Genomic DNA, 20,258 nt, shown 5'->3' with positions numbered 1-20,258 from the left:
CAATGCTGAACACCTGAAACTAGTACAAAATAATTCTGAGTGTCAACTGTAATTGAGAAATAAAATTTTAAAAATACAGTGGGGCCTTGACTTACGAGTGTAATTTGTTCCATGACAGAGCTCATAACTCAAATTACTCGTATGTCAAATCAAAAAGTGAACGAGTGAGACACGTGATGCTGGGCTGATGTTGTGGCGTTCACTGTGACGTTCGCTGCGCCAACTAGCGGTGGGGTATCTGAAGCTGGCTCGTAACCCGAATTTTAGCTCGCAACTCAAAGCAAAAAATCTGCTGAGAGACGGCTCATATCTCGAAAAACTCGTTAGTCGGGACACTCGTAAGTCAAGGCCCCACTGTAATAATAATAAAGAATCTGTGTCAAGGAGAAGTGCAAGGGTTAATGCTGTAAATCAGGGGTCCTCAAACTACGCCCGAGGGGCACATGCGGCCCGCCGAAAACATTTATCCAGCCCGCCGGGTGTTTTTGCCGCCGCTGTGTGCATGGGAATTTGTTCATAGTTTTTTTAAAACTATAGTCCGGCCCTCCAACGGTCTGAGGGACAGTGAACTGGCCCCCTGTTTAAAAAGTTTGAGGACCCCTGCTGTAAATGGTTTCACTGGATGGAGACAGTGACTTGTATAATTTATTTCACTAACTTCTTACTATACCACTTTTTTCATAAACTCTTTATTTACTGCTGACATTCATGTAACCTGGCCCCCAAAAAGGACACGACTGTCTACCTTATCAAACCATGAGGATGCACTTCCTGCTTGTTAAGATTACGTGTGAGGAAGTCCCCTTTGACATGTGTTGTTTTCAGTGACCCACGGCCTTCCAGAAATCTAACTTGTAAAAAGTGGAGGTAAACCCAGAGCCTCACCCATAGCAGGTGCTCAATTCATGCCCGTGGAAGGAAGGGCTGGAGAACCCCTTTGCTCCTGCACCCAGGTGTTCCTCCCTGAGCACAGCCTATGTGCCGGAGGAGATGGGGAGAGGGTGGCGCTGAGCCCAGGGATCCGGGGTCTGGGGTGGTGAGCGCTGCCCAAGCCCAGGGCCCACTCCTGGCCCCGAGAGTCCCCGTGTGGGGTGAGAGTCATCGCCCTGGGCGGAGACACAGCCCCTAGGATACGCAGGTGTTTTCAACCATTGACACACCAGCGGGCCAATGCCAGCACCCTAACTCCATTCTCTTGTCTAAACCTCTGCATCTTGGGTCCATGAAAAAGATGTGAGACCAGAAGAAATGAGGCCACATGAGGAGCAGCAGGCGGAGCTGGCAAGTCACCCCGTCTCTGGCCTCAGCTGTGTGATCTATAAAGGGAGCGGCTGGGGGAATCCCTCCCGCCCCAGGTATGCAGTTCTGGTTGGGGATGATGAGAAAGGCTACGGGGCGTGAGTGCATCCCCGGGCCGGAGTCAGGAGACAGCACAGTCCCAGGGCAGATGGGAGGGGCAGGACGCCCTGCCTGGCCCTTTGGGGGGTGGAACTGTCAGAGCCCCTCACAGACTCAGCGGGAGTTTCCCTGCTCGTGAGCGTCCCAGCTTTGAGTCCCAAAGTCCAAGAAGCCTGAGGACTTCTTCCTGCGGCGACTCGGGTTCAGCAGACGGGCTTTCTGACCTGATGGAGGCAAGTGGCTAGGTGGTTTCCTCCTCCCCAGAAAGAAGGTGCAGATCCACGTTCTGTTTTTCATGAAGTGAAAACGCTCCCTTCGCTTTCCGGTGCAGGGGGCGGCTCCGACCTCCAGGAGCCCAGCGGGACTGGGGGCTGCAGAGGGAGGCTGGCCCAGCAGCTCAGAGGCCTGTGCTGAGAGCAGCTCTCGGCTGGCAGGGCTGACGGTGACGGTGACCGGAGTAAGCGCTGTGGAGCAGGCACCCGCGGGCACTCACAGGTACGGTCTTACGGAGCTTCCGCTGTCTCCAGGGCCAGCCAGGGCAGCGCCCCCACCTTGCAGATGAGAAACCTGCGGTCCCCGAGGTGGAACAACTTGCCCAAAGCCACCTGGCAGGTACGGGCAGGCGCACAGGGGCCCAGGCGCAGACGGGAGGCGGTTTCCACTGGGCCACAGTCACTGTCACCAAAGACTCAACACTGCGGACAGGGATTGTCGCGGAGACGCAGGCAGAGAGGCAGGGCCAAGCCTCAGGCCCGAGACCCTCGCAGTCACTGACGGGAAGCAGCAGCACTGGGCTCGGGGGGCACCCGCTCTGCAGGTCTGCCTGTGTCCAGACCTCTAAACCTCACGGTGGCGTGGGAACTGAACGAGATGACATGTAGGCAGGACCCTGAGCGCAAGGCCTGCACAGGGAGCACTTAAACACCAGATACCACCGTTGTCATTATCCCAAAGGTTGACCGAGCAGCCATCCTTTTGTCCGTTCATAGAGGAGCCCTGCGGGGAGCACGCGCCCTTGATGGGCGAGCTGAGGCTGGGGCCACTCCCTTCTGTGACCTGGAGGCGTGGGGCTGGATGCCCTCAGCGCCGGCCACCCTCCCTCGCTGAGGTCCCCGACAGCAGGTCCCGAAGTGCACCGGCCGGGCATCCCTGCTGCCCGGGGAGGAGGGCGGAGGCGTGCAGCTCGCCGCCCTCACGAGAGACTCGCTCTCTGTCCCATCTGCCCAGGGCCCGGGTCGTGCCCTCACGGAGAGACCGCCGGCACGTCCGCCTCGAAGCCGGCCTGGCCCTGCGCCCGGCACTGCAGCTGCTGCGGGCGGCTGCCCTGCCCCGGGGCCGTCTTCCCGGGCAGCTTCAGGAACCTGGAGTCGGGCCCCAGTGCAGTCAGCCGCTGCCCAGCCGCGGGCTTCCTGCCCCCCCAGCGCCCCCGCCTCCCTGGGCCCCTGGGCCCAGGCTGCTCACCTGAACAGGAGCTTCTGCCCCGGCTCCTTCCTGATGATGTTCAGCTTATAGTAGTGGCGCAGGGCGCGCGACATCTTCTCATAGGTCATGTTCACACGGTTCTGGGGGGCAAGGCAGCCACATCACCCCCACTCCCCCCTGCCCCTCCCAGGCCTCGGTTCCCACGGTTCCCACGCCTGGAAGGGAGCAGCCAGGGTTCTGAGGGCTTTCTCTTGAGTTTGGAAGGAGGAAGGCAGGGGCGGTGGGGGAGACACATTGGGGCGGATCTCTCGTCTGCCTGGCTGAGAACCGGGGCAGGAGCGGGCCACCTGAAGCTCTTAAACAGCGAATGTCACCGGCAGTAACAAATAAATATATATGGAGCTGGCGACGTCATCATAGAGACAGCCTGGCAAGGGGCCGAGTGACTTTGGCCAGGGGACGTTTTCCTCTCTCCACAGGGTGGGCAGTGCAGAGCAGGGCGAAGTGGCTGGACTGGTGTTACATCTCTGAACCCGTGTGCCCGGCTATGAGATGAGGACGAGGACATCCGTCTCACAGGCTTGTGGTAAGGATGAACTTGCTAATCCGTGAGAATACTTAGCACGGTGCCTGCCATGTAGTCTGTGCTCATTAAATGAACTTACTACTCTCTGAGCCTCAGTTTCTCCCCTGTACTGTGCAGGGGTTGGGCCAAAGAGCACATCCAAACTTCAGCCATTCGCACCCTTCCAGCCACCGGCCGTCCTGAGAGGCCACAAAACAGAGAGGAGTGCAGGGCTGCAGTCTGCGTTCAAGTCCCTGCTCTGCCACCTCCTGGCTGCAGACTCCTGGACAAGTTGATAAACCAATTGGTACCTCAGTTTCCCCGTCTGATACCTACCTGCCCTCACGAGGCTGCTGTGAGAGTAAATAAATGAGTTAGTAAAATGTAACCCTCAGAGCAGTGCCTGCCAATCAAATGCTATGCCCTTTTAAGGAATGCTACGTATTGCAAATTATTGTTATTATTAATAGTTTTCTTTAAAAGACTCGTTTTTTAGCCAGAACCGGTTTGGCTCAGTGGATAGAGCGTCGGCCTGCGAACTGAAAGGTCCCAGGTTCGATTCCAGTCAAGGGCATGTACCTGGGTTGCGGGCACATCCCCAGTAAGGGGCGTGCAGGAGGCAGCTGATCGATGTTTCTCTCTCATCGATGTTTCTCTCTCATCGATGTTTCTGGCTCTCTATCCCTCTCCCTTCCTCTCTGTAAAAAATCAATAAAATGTATTTAAAAAAATAAAATAAAATAAAAGACTCATTTTTTATTTAAGTGAATTAATTTATAGACAAGGACACTTGCTTTGTATCACCACTGTAAATCATAAGACTGACATGATAGATTTTTTAATCCTGATTTGCCGGGAGCCGGTCCATCCTTGCTGTTTCAAGGGACCTGGCATATATGGCATACTGTTCTTAATATTTTGCTCACCTTCTTGGCACTATGTGTTTTAACCAAGGTCACCTCTCTGAGAAAGGTTGTTTCCCCAGGTAGGGATTTTCCCCTGAAATTAGGGAGGGAATAAAACCCCTTAACTAAGTGCCAGGCAGGTAATTAATCACTTTAACTACGAACAATCATGCTTAAGCTACATAATCTTTACTCCCTGGAATGGAGATAAGAAACACCCTAACCTTTGGAATCGAGATTGATAGGATTGGAATCAACTGGTATAAATACAGATGTAACAAGACAACAGGACACAGAACCTAGACACAGAACCTACACAGAACCTAGAGACAGAAGAACTTCGCTGGAGACAACATGGCAAAAGATCCTGGACAGAAACTGGACACAGAACCTAGAGACAGAACCTAGTGAGAGAACATGGCAAAAGATCCTGGACAGAACCTGGCTACAGAACTTGGCTAGAGAACCTAGATAGAACCTAGTGAGAGAACCGAACCAGAACTTGGCTGGAGATCCTAACTAGAACTTGGCTGGAGATCCTGGCTAGACTGCTGATCAACTGAACGCTGTATCCATGTCAGTCCTTCTTCGCCGACTCCGTCCACACCTTTGGGGACCCCTGGACCTGCTGGGGTTGGACCCCAGCACTGATTCTTACTAAAATAAGTCCTTAGTTCCTAGAATCCCCTGCAGACACCCATTTAGGTGTGGGCACTCCTCGCGCTGGGAATGCTGGTCTCAGCCCTTTCCGGGCCTTCAGCCCCGACGGCAGACGCCCCTGCAGGCCCGAGACCTGGCTCCTGTCCCGGCTTCCCCCAGAGAACCCGGTTCCCATCCGGCCCGCCCACCCCACGGCATCCAAGGGCTACTCATGTAAACGTGCTCTGAAAGGTCCCCGTGCTAAGCAAAGGTGGGAGCAAGCGGTGAGAAGGCAAGATCCCAAGTTCCAGGGCCAGTCCACTCCTCAGGAAGCCGCTGTCTGTCCTTCAGGATCTCCCAAAGTACAAGGACCCCAACACTTCCTAGAGCTGCTACTGAGCCCCCCAGGTAAGGATGGAGCCCTAGAGCTGAGGGTCCGCTCTGACCCCTGCCCCGTTCGCTTCTGGGTAAGTTGAGGCCTCCCGCCCGCTGGCTGAGGCTCACCTTGTGGTTTCCCCAGAGTCTGGCAAGCCCGTTGGGATCCACGACTCGGAAGATCCTGGCGTTCTCGTCTTCCCACCTGATGACAGACTGGTACCTGGTGTCGGAGAGCAGCTGGTACACATAGTCCCACAGCAGCCGGCAGTCTGCAATGGAGCACAGGGTGCAGGTGGCTTTCCTGGCGCTGTGAGGACCGGCATGAGGAAGGCGCTGTGGGCCCGCGAGGCTGGGGCCCAGCGTGCAGCAGGATGGAGACGACGGCGGTGTTAGCAGAACTGGGGCGCCATTACTCGTTGTCTCATGCAATCATCCTAACTCTAGGGGGTGTTCCCTTCATCCCCAGGAAGAGATGAGGCAGTGGGCTCAGAGAGGCAGGCAGACTCTCACCCAGCCCTGCAGACACCAAAGCCAGGGCCCTTCCCTGGGGCAGGCGGCTCCAGGTCCTGTCTGCCCCTGGCCCAGTCACTCAGCCCCTGGACTCTGTTAAATCAGGTACTAACATCCACCCTCATCCTAAGGGAGATTCAGGACACCCATGTGCCATCGCAGAGGGCAAGCAGCAGGGGGAGCCCGGGAGCACCCGCAGCTCCAGTCCCACTACCTGGGCCTCCAAGCCAGTTTGCTCACAGGGCCTATGGGAGCATGAAAGAACACAACAGATAAAACCAAAACAAAACCTTAGCACGCTGTCTGGCACCAGGTAAGTGCTCAAAGAATGTTAAGCCATTATTATTTTTAAAATCAAATAATTGTGGTCTGGCCACGGTGGCTCAGTGGTTGAGCATCAACCTATGAATCAGGAAGTCACAGTTCGATTCCCAGTCAGGGTACATGCCGGGCTGCAGGCTCAATCCCCAGTAGGGGGAGTGCAAGAGGCAGCCAATCAATGATTCTCTCTCATCATATCTCTCCTCCCTTCCTTTCCTTTCCTCTCTGAAATCAACAAAAAGCCTAATATGCTAAGTGTCTGGTCGTCTGGTTGTCTGTTCAACCAATCAAAGCGTAATATGCTAATGATATGCTAAGGCCATTCAACCGCTTGCTATGAGGTGCACTGACCACCAGGGGGCAGATGTTCTGACTGGTAGGTTAGCTTGCTACTGGGGTCTGGCTGATTGGGACTGAGCAAGATGGGCCAGACATGCCCTGGAGCCCTCCCACCGTCCCTGGCCCTGATCGTGCACCAGTGGGGTCCCTTAGCCTGGCCTGTGCCCTCTCACAATCCGGGATCCTTCAGGGGATGTTGGAGAGCTGGTTTCAGCCCAATCCCACAGGCCAGGCCAAGGGACCCCACTGGTGCATGAATTCATGCACCAGGCCTCTAATTATATATATATATATATATAAAATAATTGTGTTTCAGAGATTCCCAGGCATTTCCAAACCAGAAGCCATGCCTCTTCTGCCTCAGTGGTGTCTTAGAATAAGTATAGTGGCCCCACTATGGCTAGAAACACCCTTTGGTGCTTATCGGTCAGTCTGCTTGCCTGTCTATTAGTCACTCCTTTAACAAGTGTAAAATGGAGGTGTGTCACCTGTAGGCTCAGGCTCTGGAGCCAGACCGCCTGCTTCACAGCCCAGCTCTGCCACTTACTGCTGTGCAAACATGGGAAAGTCACTCGGCCTCTCTGTGCCCCATTTCCCTGTCTGTGACTGTTGCTAATAATAATACCAACCTCAAGGGCTGCTGTGGGATTAAATAAAGAGCCGTGCCTTGCACATAGTAAGTGCTCAACTATTTAAAAGTAAATAAGGGTTTTTAAAATATATTTGTACTGTTGATAGTATTACAGATATCTCCAAATTTCTGCCCTTTACCCCCTCCTCCCAGCCCCTACCAACCCCCACCCCCTGATCTTCACCACCCTACTGCCCGTGTCCATGGGCTTGCATATAAGTGTATAGGTTCTTTGGTTTATCTTTTCTCATCCCCCTAAAAGAAAATAAGGTGTTTAATGCGAACCTGACCAACTGCCTGGGTGTGACTGGCGTAACTGTCTCTGCTCTGGAGATGGGGTGGGCTTGGCAATCCTGGGCGGCACCGCTCGCTGTGGCCAGATTGTGGCCAGCACACAGGACAGTCACCCACATCCCCACCGCCCAGCACAGACAGACCCTCTCATCCCACAGAGCAAAGCCAGAGCGCCTTTCTAACGCCCATCCTCACGGACCCTCTCACCCCCCAGAACACAGCCCCCTACCCACCTGCGATCCTGCCATCAATCCTGCCGTCGACGGGGGCCTGCGGCCTCATGGGGAAGGAGCAGACTCCCTCTGCCCTACAGCTGAGCTCCCCACGGAGAGGGAAGCTGAGGGCCTCCTCCCCGCCGGGGGGCCACCTGGCCAGGCCAGCGGCATCCAGGCGGCTCCAGGAGTCGGTAAGCTCCAGGTCGGGTGGCTGCTGCAGGAGGCCTCCCTGGGCCCCCTGAGAGGGCCTGGTCCCCTCTGCAAGCAAATGAGCACCGGTGATGCTATGGGACAGAGCCTCCCAGCCCAGGCCTCCTTACCGGCATGCCCGGGAACCCCGAGGGGCAGCACCGCTGGTGGTCTCCCTGCGTCCAGCCCCGGTGCCAGATGGCGTGGCTGAGGGCCAGACAGCCCCGCTGCTAACCCAGCTCTAGACACGTGACTCCTCTCTCAGACCTGTTCCCGCACCCACAACACTGTTCACAAAGCCAGGCCCACAGCCCAGGTGCCCTGCACCTCAGTCCAGTGTCTTCTCCACCCACCCCATCAACATTGATTCGGAGCCTTCTAGGAGCCAGCGTAGTTCTAGAATCTTGGGGACACATCACTGAACCCCAAGAAGCCCCTGCCTCGTGAGCTTACATTCTAGTTGGGGGTGAAAGGAGAGAGATGATTAAAATTAAAAAGGAAATTGCCAAAACCGGTTTGGCTCAGTGGATAGAGGGTCGGCCTGCAGACTGAAAGGTCCCAGGTGCAATTCCGGCCAAGGGCATGTACCTGGGTTGCGGGCACATCCCCAGTAGGGGGTGTGCAGGAGGCAGCTGATCGATGTTTCTCTCTCATCGATGTTTCTAACTCTCTATCCCTCTCCCTTCCTCTCTGTGAAAAATCAATAAAATATATTTTTAAAAAAATTAAAAAGGAAATAGAAACAGTAGGTACTATGTGGGTGTGTGAAAATAAAGCACCAGGAGGCAGGTGGGAAACCCCGGGCAGGTGCAGGTGCGTGCTGGTCAGGCCTCACTGACACGCAGACACTTGAGCAGACACTGAGGAGGCAGAGGGGTGGGCTCTGCTGGCAGCTGGAGAAGGGAATGCCAGGCAGAGGGAACGAGTGCGAAGGCCTGAGGCAGTGTGGCTGGAGCAGCGTGAGCGAGGAGGAAAGGGGCGGCCGAGGGTCAGAGGTCAGCGTAAGACAGCGGTTCTCAACCTGTGGGTCGCGACCCCTTTGGCGGTCGAACGGCCCTTTCACAGGGGTCGCCTAAGACCATCCTGCATATCAGATATTTACATGACGATTCATCACAGTAGCAACATGACAGTCATGAAGTAGCAACGGAAATAATTTTATGGTTGGGCCACAACATGAGGAACTGTATTTAAAGGGCCAGGAGGTTGAGAACCACTGGTAAGGACGGTAGCCTTGACTCCAAGTGAGGTGGGAGCCATTGGAAGACTCTGAGCAGAGAAGTCACATGACCTAAGTAAGGATTCTCTCCAGCTGCTCTGTTGAGAACAGACCGTAGGACGCCAAGCGTAGGAGCGAGGAGACCCGTGAGGAGGTTCAGGGTTGGGAGAGAAAGAAATCAGTCAAGGATGGCATCCACCTTTCTGGCCAGAGCAGTGGGAAGGAGGCAGGGAGCCCTGGGGGAGGCGGGGAGCGGTGTCGCTGTAGGAGCTGAGCTGCTGTTGGAGTGGGCATCCCGGTGGGGGTGGGGCAGGCAGTGTGGGTGCTCAAGTCTGGAGTCCAGAGCGGTCCGGGTGTACATGGAGTCATGGGCACTAGATGGTGTTTCACACCCGAGACGAGGTGAGACCACCAGGTCTGCATGTCGATAGGGAAGAGGACCCCCCCCCCCCAAGCCCCGGGAACCACAACATTCAGAAACCAGGAGACTGAGGGAGTGACCAGTGGGGTGTCCTAGAGGCCACGGGAGGAGCAGTGGTTCTCAACCTTCCATTACAATGCCGCGGCCCTTTAATACAGTTCTCATGTTGTGGTGACCCCCAACCATAAAATTATTTTCGCTGCGACTTCATAACTGTCATGTTGCTATTGGTATGAATCGTCATGTAAATATCTGATATGCAGGATGGTCTTAGGCGACCTCTGTGAAAGGGTCGTTCGACCGCCAAAGGGGTCGCGACCCACAGGTTGAGAACCGCTGAGTTCGGGGAAGAGGGTAACCCACCGGGTGGGAGGCTGCGCGAGGCCACAGGGAGTGGGTGTGGTCATCCCTAAGTTCACGGCCCTGGAGACCGACAAGAACGGTTTCCATGGAGAGATCAGGAGGGAAAGAAACAGACGGTGCAAACAGCCCCTTGCCCGAGGAAGCCCGGCAACGAGGAGAGGTGCCTCACCTTGCAGGGGGCAGGGGCAGTGCCCACGGGGCATCTTCTGCCTGAAGGCCCTGCCGAAGAAAGGGCCGCACACCAGGGCCTGCCGCTGGGTCTTGATGTACTGGAGCAGCTCGTACAGGACGTCACCTGGGGGGCGGGGGGCCGATGACCAGGCTGCATGGGCGCTGCCTCATCCCCGCAGCCACGGGCCCCTTGGGGGCACGTCCCGCACAGGCTGCGTGCTGCTGGAGATGGCAGGGGAGACAGGGCGACAGGGGCTGGGAGGGGACAGTGCTCGGCAGGACAGACGCCTGCCTGCGGCTCTGAAATCAACCGCCAAATGGAGTCCTTCGCTGCAGGCCAGCTCGGGCTGGGAGCCGCCTGGCAAACATTTATGGAAAGAGGCGCGGGCGGCCTCGGTGCTGGGAGTGAGCATGACCTTCCAACCAACGCCCCTCCACCTCCCGCCGGGCTTACGTGAGCTTCCAGGGGGTTAGAGAAAGCCAGAGAGTTTCCAGACCTGAGCCGGGCGCGCGGAGCCGGAAGTCGTCCTTGGTGAGGATGCAGAGCGCACGGCCGTTCATCTCGAAGCCGCGCTCCCGGGTGCGCTGCAGGGAGTACTCGCACTCGGCCCAGCGCAGCCAGTGCAGCACGTCCTCCCGGCTCCAGAGCGCGGGCTGGATCCCTGCAACACAGGACGTGGGCTGGGGGCGGGCCCTCGCTTAAATGCCACCTCCTCCGAGAAGCCCACCCTGAACACTTCTCTGAGCAGGTGTCCTGCTCCCACACCCAGTCATTGTCTCTGTCATTTTTCCTGTTCTTCCCCTTCCTGGCACCTTACCTTCTTTGGATTCACTTTACATTTGATACGACTATATGTTTATCATCATCTATGTACTTTTTATGTATTCACTTATTTATTTGTGGTGCCCGCAACCCGCCACCCCAGCCTGTGTTCCAATTATTCATTCAACAAATGTGTAACGAGGAACTGCTCTGTGCCAGGCCTGTGTGCACGCTGCATGTATTCCGGGACAGGGCCTGAATATAGTAGGTGCTCGATAAACACATACTAGAGGATGGTATGAACGACCAACCAGCCCCGCAAAGAAGGTCTTAGTATTACTGTTTTCCAAATAAGGAAACCGAGGCTCCCAGAGGTTAGGGACCACAGTAGCATGAGGTCCAGCCGGGCGGAACCAGGTCTGTGTGGCTGCTGTTCTCGTCCACTCCGTGGAGACAGCTCAGATCTGGGTTTGCTCAGGGAACAGCCGGGGACAGAGGAGTCTCCCCCACCTTCAGCAAGGGTGTCTCCTCCCTGGCAGCCCCCAGCAAGCGCTGCCCTCTTATCCCCCGCGCTCTGCCCTGCCTTGGCCAGGCTGCCCGAGGCGACACTGCCTCCCTGACCGGGCTGCTCAGCACGGCTCGCTCAGGCCCCTTCCTCCACCAAAAATTCTTATTGTATTTTATGGCTGCATCGGAATCCGGTGAGTATGCTGTTGTATATTAAAACATTTTCTTCTACCTAAAAGTTTTTTTCTTCTGATTTCAAAAGGAATTGGCATGTTTTCATGGGCCCCCGACAGTGCTGGGGCCGGCACTGTGCCCGTGATGAGTCCGCCTGGTGTTTTGCCCTTCGTCCCTCTAGCACCCCTGGCCATGAGAGCGGGAGGAGCTCGGGGCTCACCGGGTCCAGTGTGACGGTAAGAGAATGGAGGCAGCGGAGAAAAAAACTGTCCAAAGCCACCCCCCAGCCCCCGCCCCCCTGCCCCCTGCCCCCTGCCCCCCGCAGTGACAAAGACGGAGCCAGCCTCTGACTGCCTGCTCCCAAAACAACAGAAGAGATAAAAGTTTTCATGTTAAAAAGAAAAAGAAGGCCCTGACCGGTTTGGCTCAGTGGATAGAGCGTCGGCCTGCGGACTGAAGGGTCCCAGGTTCGATTCTGGTCAAGGGCATGTACCTTGGTTGAGGGCACATCCCCAGCAGAAGGTGTGCAGGAGGCAGCTGATCGATATTTCTCTCTCATCGATGTTTCTAACTCTCTGTCCCTCTCCCTTCCTCTCTGTAAAAAATCAATAAAATATATTTAAAAAAGGAAAAGAAGAAAGTGCATCATCTAGTCGTTCATTCATTCAGCCAACATCAAACAAGCACTGCTGGGGGCAGGGCACAGCGCGAGGCTGGCAGGAGGGGGGCCCCACAAGCAGTGACTGTCTAATAACAATCCCAGTCGGCGGCAACGCAGCCCAGTGGGGACGGACAGACGGACAGAGAGGCTTTCCTTTCCTTATTTTGGGAACTAAGAGTGAGTAACAAGGAAGAATAAATGTCTGAAGTGGACCAAAAAGTTATTTAAGGGAGAAAAAAAAGAATAGAGGTGACAGGTGACCTTTGGCACACATACCACAAAGTCATGTAATCAAGATGTGATGGGACTGAACCAGACTGACAAGAATCATCGGAAAGGAAGGGGGAGCTGGAGGGCGGTGTGCGTGTGCAAAGTAAAATAGGACAGAGGCGGGTTTTCATTCGGTGGGAAGGGATCGTCCATTTAAGATATGCTGAAGCCACAACTGCCTCTCCGTGTGGAAAATATACTTGGACCCTCCCCCCGCTGTTCACAAAAATCAATTCCCGACGATAAGGCCTAATGAAAACCTCAAGAGAAGCAGAAACACGAAACCATGTGCACCAAACACGGGCAGGGAGCCCTCAACTTCGACAGGAAGCCCAGAGGCTGTCATCAAAGTGAAAGACGCATTTGACTACATCCATTATTGTCTGTGTGGCAAAGAGAAACCACACTAACAGAGGGCAGATTTCGGGGAAATACTTGCAAAACACAGATTAAAGGCTAATGCCCATCCTAGGTCAAGAGCGTCTCTAAATTTTTTAAGACAAAACACCTCAGCTTGGTTCACAGGGGAACAGGACTGCTTAGCACTATCGACACTCCGGGCCTGAGAATTCCCGCTGTGGGCCTGTCCAGAGCTTGCAGAAGGTGTAGCAGCTCCCTGGCCTCCACCCACTAGATGTCAGGGCCGGGCGCAACCGAAGAAGGATGGGAGGCCGTCTTAAGGACACCTACCCCTGGCAGGAGTACACGGAGCAGGAGCCTCGCTGGTGGGAATGGGAATGGAGAGCCTCTTGGGGCTCAGCCTGGGGGGACAGCGTGCGTCACAAGAAGCTGGTGGGTGAGACTCGGGCCGAGGTGGCGGCACGCAGGAGGTGTCCGGCGGAGTCACCCAGCCGCTCAGGACTGCCGGGCTCCGGGCCAACTGGCAATTGCGTTGTTTGCAGCGTTGCCTAGTTCATGATGTTTGAGGCTATCGGTCCGAAAATTCGAAACTATGATGCCTGAGTCAGAGGAGCCCATTTTCCTGTGTTTGGCCAGAGCATGAGGATGGATTCCACGCCTCCCCCACCTTCCTCACCCCCGCCCCCGGCTGTTCAGCCTCCATGAAAAAACTACAAGCACAGTGAGAGGGGACACCGGAACTTGCAGACATTCTCAGCCACACACGGTCCTGCCCCGGGTCCACAGAGCTGGGCAGCAGGCCGCCAAGCTGTCTCCCGGGACCCTGCGGTCACACACGGCCCGCAGCAGTCCTGAGACCTGGTCTGGTTTTGCTTTCATTGTGTCGTCTCACGCCTACCCTCGCCTTTCATCCCGTTGCCGCCAGCACGTCCAGCCCCGTGATCAAGAGGAGAAACCTGCCTGGCGGGCGTGGCTCAGTGGCTGAGCGTGGACCTATGAACCAGGAGGTCACGGTGTGATTCCCGGTCAGGACACATGCCCGGGCTGCGGGCTCGATCCCCAGTGTGGGGTGTGCAGGAAGAAGCCGATTTATGATTCTCTCTCATTCTCATCATTGAAGTTTCATCTCCCTCTCCCTTCCTCTCTGAAATCAATAAAAAAAAATTTTTTTTAAGAAGAGGGGCCTTCTTGTTCCCCATGTTTTCAAAGGTCACTAAGGCCAAAGGCTTTCGAATAGGACCGGCGCCTGGGAAAGGACCAGGTTCCAAGCAGTGGGTCAGCCACAGACCTTGGGGCCAAATCCTCAAACTCAGGATTTGTGTTCCAGCTCAGCCCCTTACTAGCCAAGTCAGCACTCACCCTCTCTCAGCCTCAGTCTCCCCCTCTGTGGGGTGGGACAAGGCACTGCCTCTCCGGGCTGCCGGGTGGCGCAGAGGTTAGGAGCCCAGCATTTCCATTCCTAAGTAAAGACCCCAGAGACACGGTGACCGAATCCACTGAAAGACACGCATGCAAATGTCCACCGGGGCTCCGGGCACAACAGACAGGAACTGGAAACATCCCACATCCCACCAGCCAGAGGAGGGACGATCAGACTGTGATATTGTCCTGCACAAACGCTGCTCGGTAATGAGGCAGAAAGTACAACCCAGTGCTACTCCCACACGTGGGTGAAGCTTACGGATGCTACGCTGGGAAGGGAGCCAGACGCAAAACTGAGCAAGAATAGACAGAGCTCCTCCAGGGAGGGAAACCAGGCCGCTCGCCCTCCGGGGGGCAGTGCCTGGGAGGAGGCATGGGGAACCTTGGGGGGCCCCGGAAACGGTCTAGAGCTGAACGCACGTGGTGGCTACGCGGTGTTTACGTACATAAATACGCATGCACACTGCGATTAGCACGCGTGACTGCATGTAAACGACACCTAAAAAAAGTGAAAGTGAAAACAAGTACCGATGTGGTGCCAGGCCAGCTGTCAACGATGGGGCCTAAATGACTGTGCCTCGGTTTCCTCATCTGGACCGGCCTTCGGCAGCCAAAGCAAGAACAGACGGCACGGGCCACGCGGGGCTGTCGGGAGGACGCCGAGGGAAGCCACTTACAGCCCCGCATCGGGCATTGGCGCAGGCCTTCCAGACAACGCAGCTCTGTGTTAGACGAGGTCACGCGTGTGAAATGCCTGGCAGGTGCTGGTGCAGTATCTCAGCTGCCGACTTCCCCGGCAGCCCCCTGACCTAGTGGCTGGATGGGCCTCCCTCCCAGTCTACCCCCCCCCCCCCGCCCCTGGGGCCCCACCTGCAGTCCAGCCACGGCTTCTCCCTCCCTCTCTCGCAGGGATCCACTGTTTTCCGTTCCTTCCCTCCAGCCATCTTTGTCTCTCGAGACTCCAGCAGGTATCCCCTTACTCTCCCTGCCCCAAGTCTTGCTCACTGGGAATTCCCAGCGTGGCCGGCTCCCGGCTCCTGGACAGATCTGAACGGAGGCCCCGCTGGCTGGGCCCCCGGAGGAGCTGCCTGTCCAGCACATGGCGGGAGGGCTCGGCGTCTCCCTGAAGAGTCAACACTCCCTCCACCTGCACACAGGGCTGGACATGGGGGCTCCCCCCGGCCCCCGCCGCAGCTGTATGGCCCTCACTGCCCTTACACAGCTTAGTTTTTCCTCATGGAGTCGCTGCACCCGGACTAGGACATCAGCCCCATGAGGCACAGACTTTGTCAGTCTCGGCCACTTCTGTCTCTCCAGCACCGAGAGCAATGCCGGCCACAGAGCAGGTGCTCCACAAACATGGAAACGGGGGAGCTGAGCACAACAGGGAGGGCCAAAGGCCTCTGGTCACCCTGACCACCCCTCCCAGCCCCCCAGCCCCACCCAACCAGCTCTCTCTCCCCAGCACCCCTTTCACCTCCTTGGTGAGCCGTGGCCAGCGCTCTGAAAGCACTGATAGGACTGAGCTGCGTGACAAGGTCCTCGGATGCACGGATGCACGTCCCGCAACGGCGCCGGCAGCGCCGGGAGTTTATTCGAGATGCAGGAGCCAGGCCCCAGCTGAGACCCACCGAGCCCAGGGGATTCGCAGGCCCATTAAAGAGTGAGAGCCCCGCTCTCGGACGGGGAGCCAGTGTTAGGGCCGCGTCTAGTAGCACAAGTGCCCAGGACCCTCCTGTGAGCAGAGGATGGGCGCTTGAGCAGGGCGTGAGGACTGCTGGAGCCCGGGGCCCGTCCCTCGTTCCCGGCCAGGGAGCTGCAGAGAGATGCCACCCTCTGCCTGTGGCACTGACAGCGGAGGCGGCGCTCTGCCTCTTCCTGGGGCTGAGCCACAACCAGGAGGCTGTGCTGCTGATCACACCACAACCGCCGGCTCTCAAAGTCCCCCGAGCGTCCCTGGAGGTGGCATCACTTCCTCCCAGACTCGCTCCCGTGACCTCAGCCCGGGCCTGCAAGTGGTCACAGGGCTGGCACCGCCCCCGCTGCCCCTGACCCCGGCCTCGGGCTGACCTGACAGGGGACACCCCTCTCTCCCCACGGTCAGAGGGACACACAGTCATGAGTGTCCTTTGTGAGCTGAGGTCACTCCGGAGCCCGTGAACCGCATCCCTCCGCCCAGCCGTGTCCTGTCAGGACGTCTGTGGTCCCCGGGGTGGACTGCCTACTGCTCTCCGCACGTCTCGTCGGGCAGGTGACCGCAGTGAGCTGCCGGCGGCCGTGGCTCTGTGCTGACTCACACGGCTCAGCCAGGTTTGTTCTGTTTGTTCGCCTTCCTGCCGAGGCTAATCAGCCCTGCTGATTGCAGTGGAAGCGGAGAGGAGGGGGGAGGGGCTGGTGACTGGGAATGAATGTCAGGGAGATGCCCAGCGATAGAAACCCAGTTTCCAGAAATGCAGGAATCGGGCTGACATCACCCCGGCATCTGAAAAGTCAAACCCTCATTAGGTGTCAGCGGTTTGCTTCCTTGGGATGCTGTTGACAGGAAAATGAGTCATTGCGGGTCCCCTGTCTTTGAAGACTGTTAGGTGCTTACTAAGGGCCAGACTGCGCTGTCTGATATTTTTATGAGTCACGGAATCTACGGTGAGAGATACAGAAGGTGCTGTGCCCCGGCCACGGCCCTCGGCTCGCGCCTCTACTCTGCACCTGACTCAGCCTGTGTCAGGGCAGCTTGAAAAGCGGGGGCGGGGGGGGGGGGGGGGCGAGGGATCCATCCCCCTGGAGGCAGCCCTGAGCCCAAGCTACCGGTCAGGGTTGGCATCTGGACAAAATGAAACAACGGAGATTCCTCACAGAGCCCCACCCCCCCTTCTCCCCAAACAGCACCATATCCCTCCACTGCAGCTCCAGGCACCAGAGCCTCCTCTCCTGCCTACGCCCCAGGCCTGGGTCCCACCTGCCCCTCACCCACACCCAGGCCTGGGTCCCACCTGACCCTCACCCACACCCAGGCCTGGGTCCCACCTGACCCTCACCCACACCCAGGCCTGGGTCCCACCTGCCTCTGACCCGCGCCCAGGCCTGGGTCCACCTGCCTCTGACCCACACCCAGGCCTGGGTCCACCTGCCTCTGACCCGCGCCCAGGCCTGGCTCCCACCTGCCCCTCCCCTGGGAAGACAGGCTCTGTCCCCATCACACATGCCAGGCAGCAGAGGCAGAGGCCTTGGGGGGCAGCCGGGTGAAGTCCTGTCCCACATCCCGCTCAGCCCTGTCCGTGCCTAGAAAGCACCCCGTGGCCAGGAGGTCCGAGGGTGTGGAGCCCACAGAGCAGTGTCCAGCCCGGGGCCCCGAGCAGGACGTGGTCAGACGTGCCTCCCACAGCCGCCCAGACCCCGCCCATCACAGAGCCCGCACGCCCCAGCCAGCCGCACTCCGTCATTTCCAGTTTAGGACGTGCATTTAAACACCTCGGGAGAGTATCATCAGGACCAAGCGTTCGCCTTGACAGGGAGAGCGGTGTGAGCCTCAACGTGTGCTTATGGGAAATACGGCGCAAATACACGGAGTGGCCAGATCATTATGGCCACCCCATCAGCACAATGAAGTGAATTCGTTATGCAAATAATAATAATAATAAAACCTTCAGAGTATTTGCTTAGGAAGTTTTCAATATTCAGTATTTTTGGAAGTCAGTGGAGTACTGACGGGGTGGTCATAGTAATCTGGCCACGCAGAGTAATGCTAGTCCACAGCCTGCCCCGCGGCTCTGAGTCTCCTCGGGCAGGAGCAGCGCTCAGAGGAGGGAATGAAAGGCCGTGCCCAGTGCATTTCCCGTGGATTTCGGGGTGGATGTGACTGTCCCATATATATCCTTCTTATGCTTCTCGCTCAGTTCCCAATTTCTGGTACTAAGCAGATGCTACTTTTGTAACAATAAAAAGTAAATGCAATTATTTAGAACAGGATCCTATATACGTACAGCTGTTCACTGTTTAGCCCTGTCTGGCTCCCTCACTGGCAACGTCCCCAACTCTTGGTCTTCAGGCTGCAAGGGACCCAACTGCTCATCGGACCCCAACCCTCACATTCCCAGTGAGGAGACTGGCGCCCCCAAGCTTGGTCACGTCAGCTGTGTTCCCTGCAGGGAGAATTCACATTTACCTCCTCTGTCTTCCTCGCCACGGAATAAAGAAGCCCAGCAAAGAAACCGCAAAGGCAGGGACATCACACGCTTAAATAAGGGAAGTCCATGCCTTGCACGTGTGTCCTTGGCAAACACGACCCTCTCCCCTCCCCTCTACTCACGGAGTCTTCCTGGCAGCTTGCAGATGCCCCGCCGGCCCTGCAGGTCCACGTGGGCGTCACATCTGGCCTGGGCCCGGGCGCCTGGAGGTGGCGTGGCTGCCGCGGGGCTCACGGCAGAGCCGGCCAGCGCTCCCTCCTAGAGAGGAGACACCCAGGCAGTCCACGGTGAGCGCCTGGTGGAGGCTCCGCGTCCCGAAAGGCGTTAAGAGTTTTCCAAAGGGAAGGAGCATCCATCTCCGTGTGTGTCATGGAGGTGGGGCCATGTGTGTCCTCTCATGATGCCCTTCACATCTTGCACACAGCGGACGCTTGAGACATTCATCTTCCCCAGCCAGCTTTCCGTGCCTGTGCCTGACCCACCAGAGGCCGCCCTGGTCCTGACTTGTGAGCTGGGAATCTGAAAGCCTAATCATACTCAGTAGGAGCCTGAGGGGCCAGGATAAAGAGGCCTTACCTCAGAAATAAACAAACAATGAAATCCTATTTCCAACAGAGAAAAAGACAGGCTACATTTCTGAACCCCAAAGTCCCAGCAGGGGCGTCTGTATCTTTACAGTTTTCCAATCAGCCTAGGCCCCAGGGAGGTGTGGCTCAGTGAGGGGATAGAAAGCGGCAGGGCTTTGTAGAAGCAGGAGGCTCCTTGGGGCTCGTGCCCAGTCACAAAAAGGGAAAGTGAAACCAAGTCACTTCTCAGGCTAGGCCCTCGGGGAGCCGCACAGTCATCTTTGGTGTCTGCGGAGGGCAATCTGCAGTAGGAGGCCGTGGACCTGAGCCAGCAAAGCGAACTGCAGGCCTTGGTCGCTGCAGAGGAGGGTTCAGCAACACCTTGGGGGTAGTTCCCATCCGCCTCTGGCTGCCCGCATCCTGCCCCCCTGGTGCTGCCTCTCAGGTCACCAGCCTCAGAGGCGGTGGGGGCTGGCCCGGCTGGAGGGGGCTGGCGGCCTAGGGCTGGCCCAGGGCTTCCGGGAAGACCTCGTCTTCTCCTCCACCTCTTTCAAGCAAAGGACGGAAGCCCAGGCCTGTGACCCCCGTGGGGGGAAAGGCCCACGGGAGCCGCTGAGGGAGAGGTCTGGCCTCCAGGAGGGACAGGGAGGAGTGTGCGACTCAGACATGGAAATGGGCTTGGAGAGAGGCGGGCAGACAAAGGCCCGGGAGGTGGGAGGATGCCCAGCTCCCCGGGTACGGGTCTGAGGCTCCCAGGGAAATATGGCAAACGGAGGGGGGTTGTTACGGAGGGGCCCTGCAGTGGCTGCGTGGGTCAGCTGTGCGGGTCTGGCTTGTGCAGAAACTTCCAGAGACGTCACACCTGGTTGGTGTAGGGTGAGGAGAAGGGAGGAGGGGGCAGCACCCAGAGGAGTGGGGGCTGGAGGTGAGTGAGGCGGGGAGTGAGGACGGTGAGGATGGGTGGTGAGGGTGGGGAATGTGTTGGAAAGTGAGACTCCAGCCAGGGGAAGGACTGATAAAATGAGTGTGGGCATTAGGTGGCGGAGAGGGGATGGGGGCAGGTGGCGGAGAGGGGCGCGGTGTGCTCAGCGGCCAGGCTCTTACCTGCATCACAGGTGGAGGCGTGGGCGCCGGGCTGTGCTTCCCCAGGGCGGGCCGCCCCGGCCGCGCTGCCAGACGCTCCCTTCCCGACCCCAAACTCGGCTGGAGATCGGAATGCCTCGTGGGAGGAAATCTCCTTCCAGGCGCGGGGAGTGTGCGCTCGGTCCGGGAGCAGGCGCGGGGCGCTCGGTAATCGGTAATCGCTGTCCTTCCAGGAAACGAAAACGAAAGAGCGGATCCGGCTTCCACTCCCCCGGCGGGGTTGGGGGA

General features: G+C 57.4%; 1 protein-coding gene across 3 annotated transcripts; it reads right to left on the bottom strand.

The window, feature by feature from the left end:
- Window positions 1-270: 270 nt before the first annotated feature.
- ETV7 (ETS variant transcription factor 7) lies at window positions 271-20,215 on the bottom strand. 3 transcript variants are annotated; one of them, XM_036317907.1, is made up of 8 exons: window positions 19,992-20,215; window positions 18,444-18,579; window positions 10,478-10,642; window positions 9,979-10,104; window positions 7,636-7,875; window positions 5,434-5,576; window positions 2,860-2,960; window positions 271-2,759 (listed from the first exon to the last, which is right to left on the bottom strand). In XM_036317907.1, exons 1-8 carry the CDS (start codon window positions 19,995-19,997, stop codon window positions 2,642-2,644), a joined length of 1,035 nt encoding a protein of 344 aa, XP_036173800.1. In that variant the 5' UTR covers window positions 19,998-20,215; the 3' UTR covers window positions 271-2,641. The 3 variants fall into 3 exon arrangements, with proteins under 3 accessions (XP_036173800.1, XP_036173802.1, XP_036173801.1); XM_036317909.1 differs by lacking the exon at window positions 19,992-20,215 and adding an exon at window positions 18,118-18,276 and having other exon boundaries at window positions 18,444-18,549; XM_036317908.1 differs by lacking the exon at window positions 7,636-7,875.
- Between the last annotated feature and the right edge of the window lie 43 nt (window positions 20,216-20,258).

Source organism: Myotis myotis, unplaced genomic scaffold (assembly GCF_014108235.1).
Source record: "Myotis myotis isolate mMyoMyo1 unplaced genomic scaffold, mMyoMyo1.p scaffold_m19_p_7, whole genome shotgun sequence".
Taxonomy (NCBI): Eukaryota; Metazoa; Chordata; class Mammalia; order Chiroptera; family Vespertilionidae; genus Myotis; species Myotis myotis.
Note: the sequence above shows the minus strand (reverse complement) of the source record. Positions and strands in the feature narration are given on the sequence as shown.

Excerpts from the sequence above, each read along its gene's own strand:
- ETV7 (XM_036317907.1), bottom strand. Across the intron at positions 10,105-10,477 it reads GCTCCGCGCGCCCGGCTCAG|GTGACGTCCTGTACGAGCTG; the intron begins GTCTGGAAACTC and ends CCCGCCCCCCAG. Across the intron at positions 2,760-2,859 it reads GGGCAGAAGCTCCTGTTCAG|GTTCCTGAAGCTGCCCGGGA; the intron begins GTGAGCAGCCTG and ends GCCCGACTCCAG.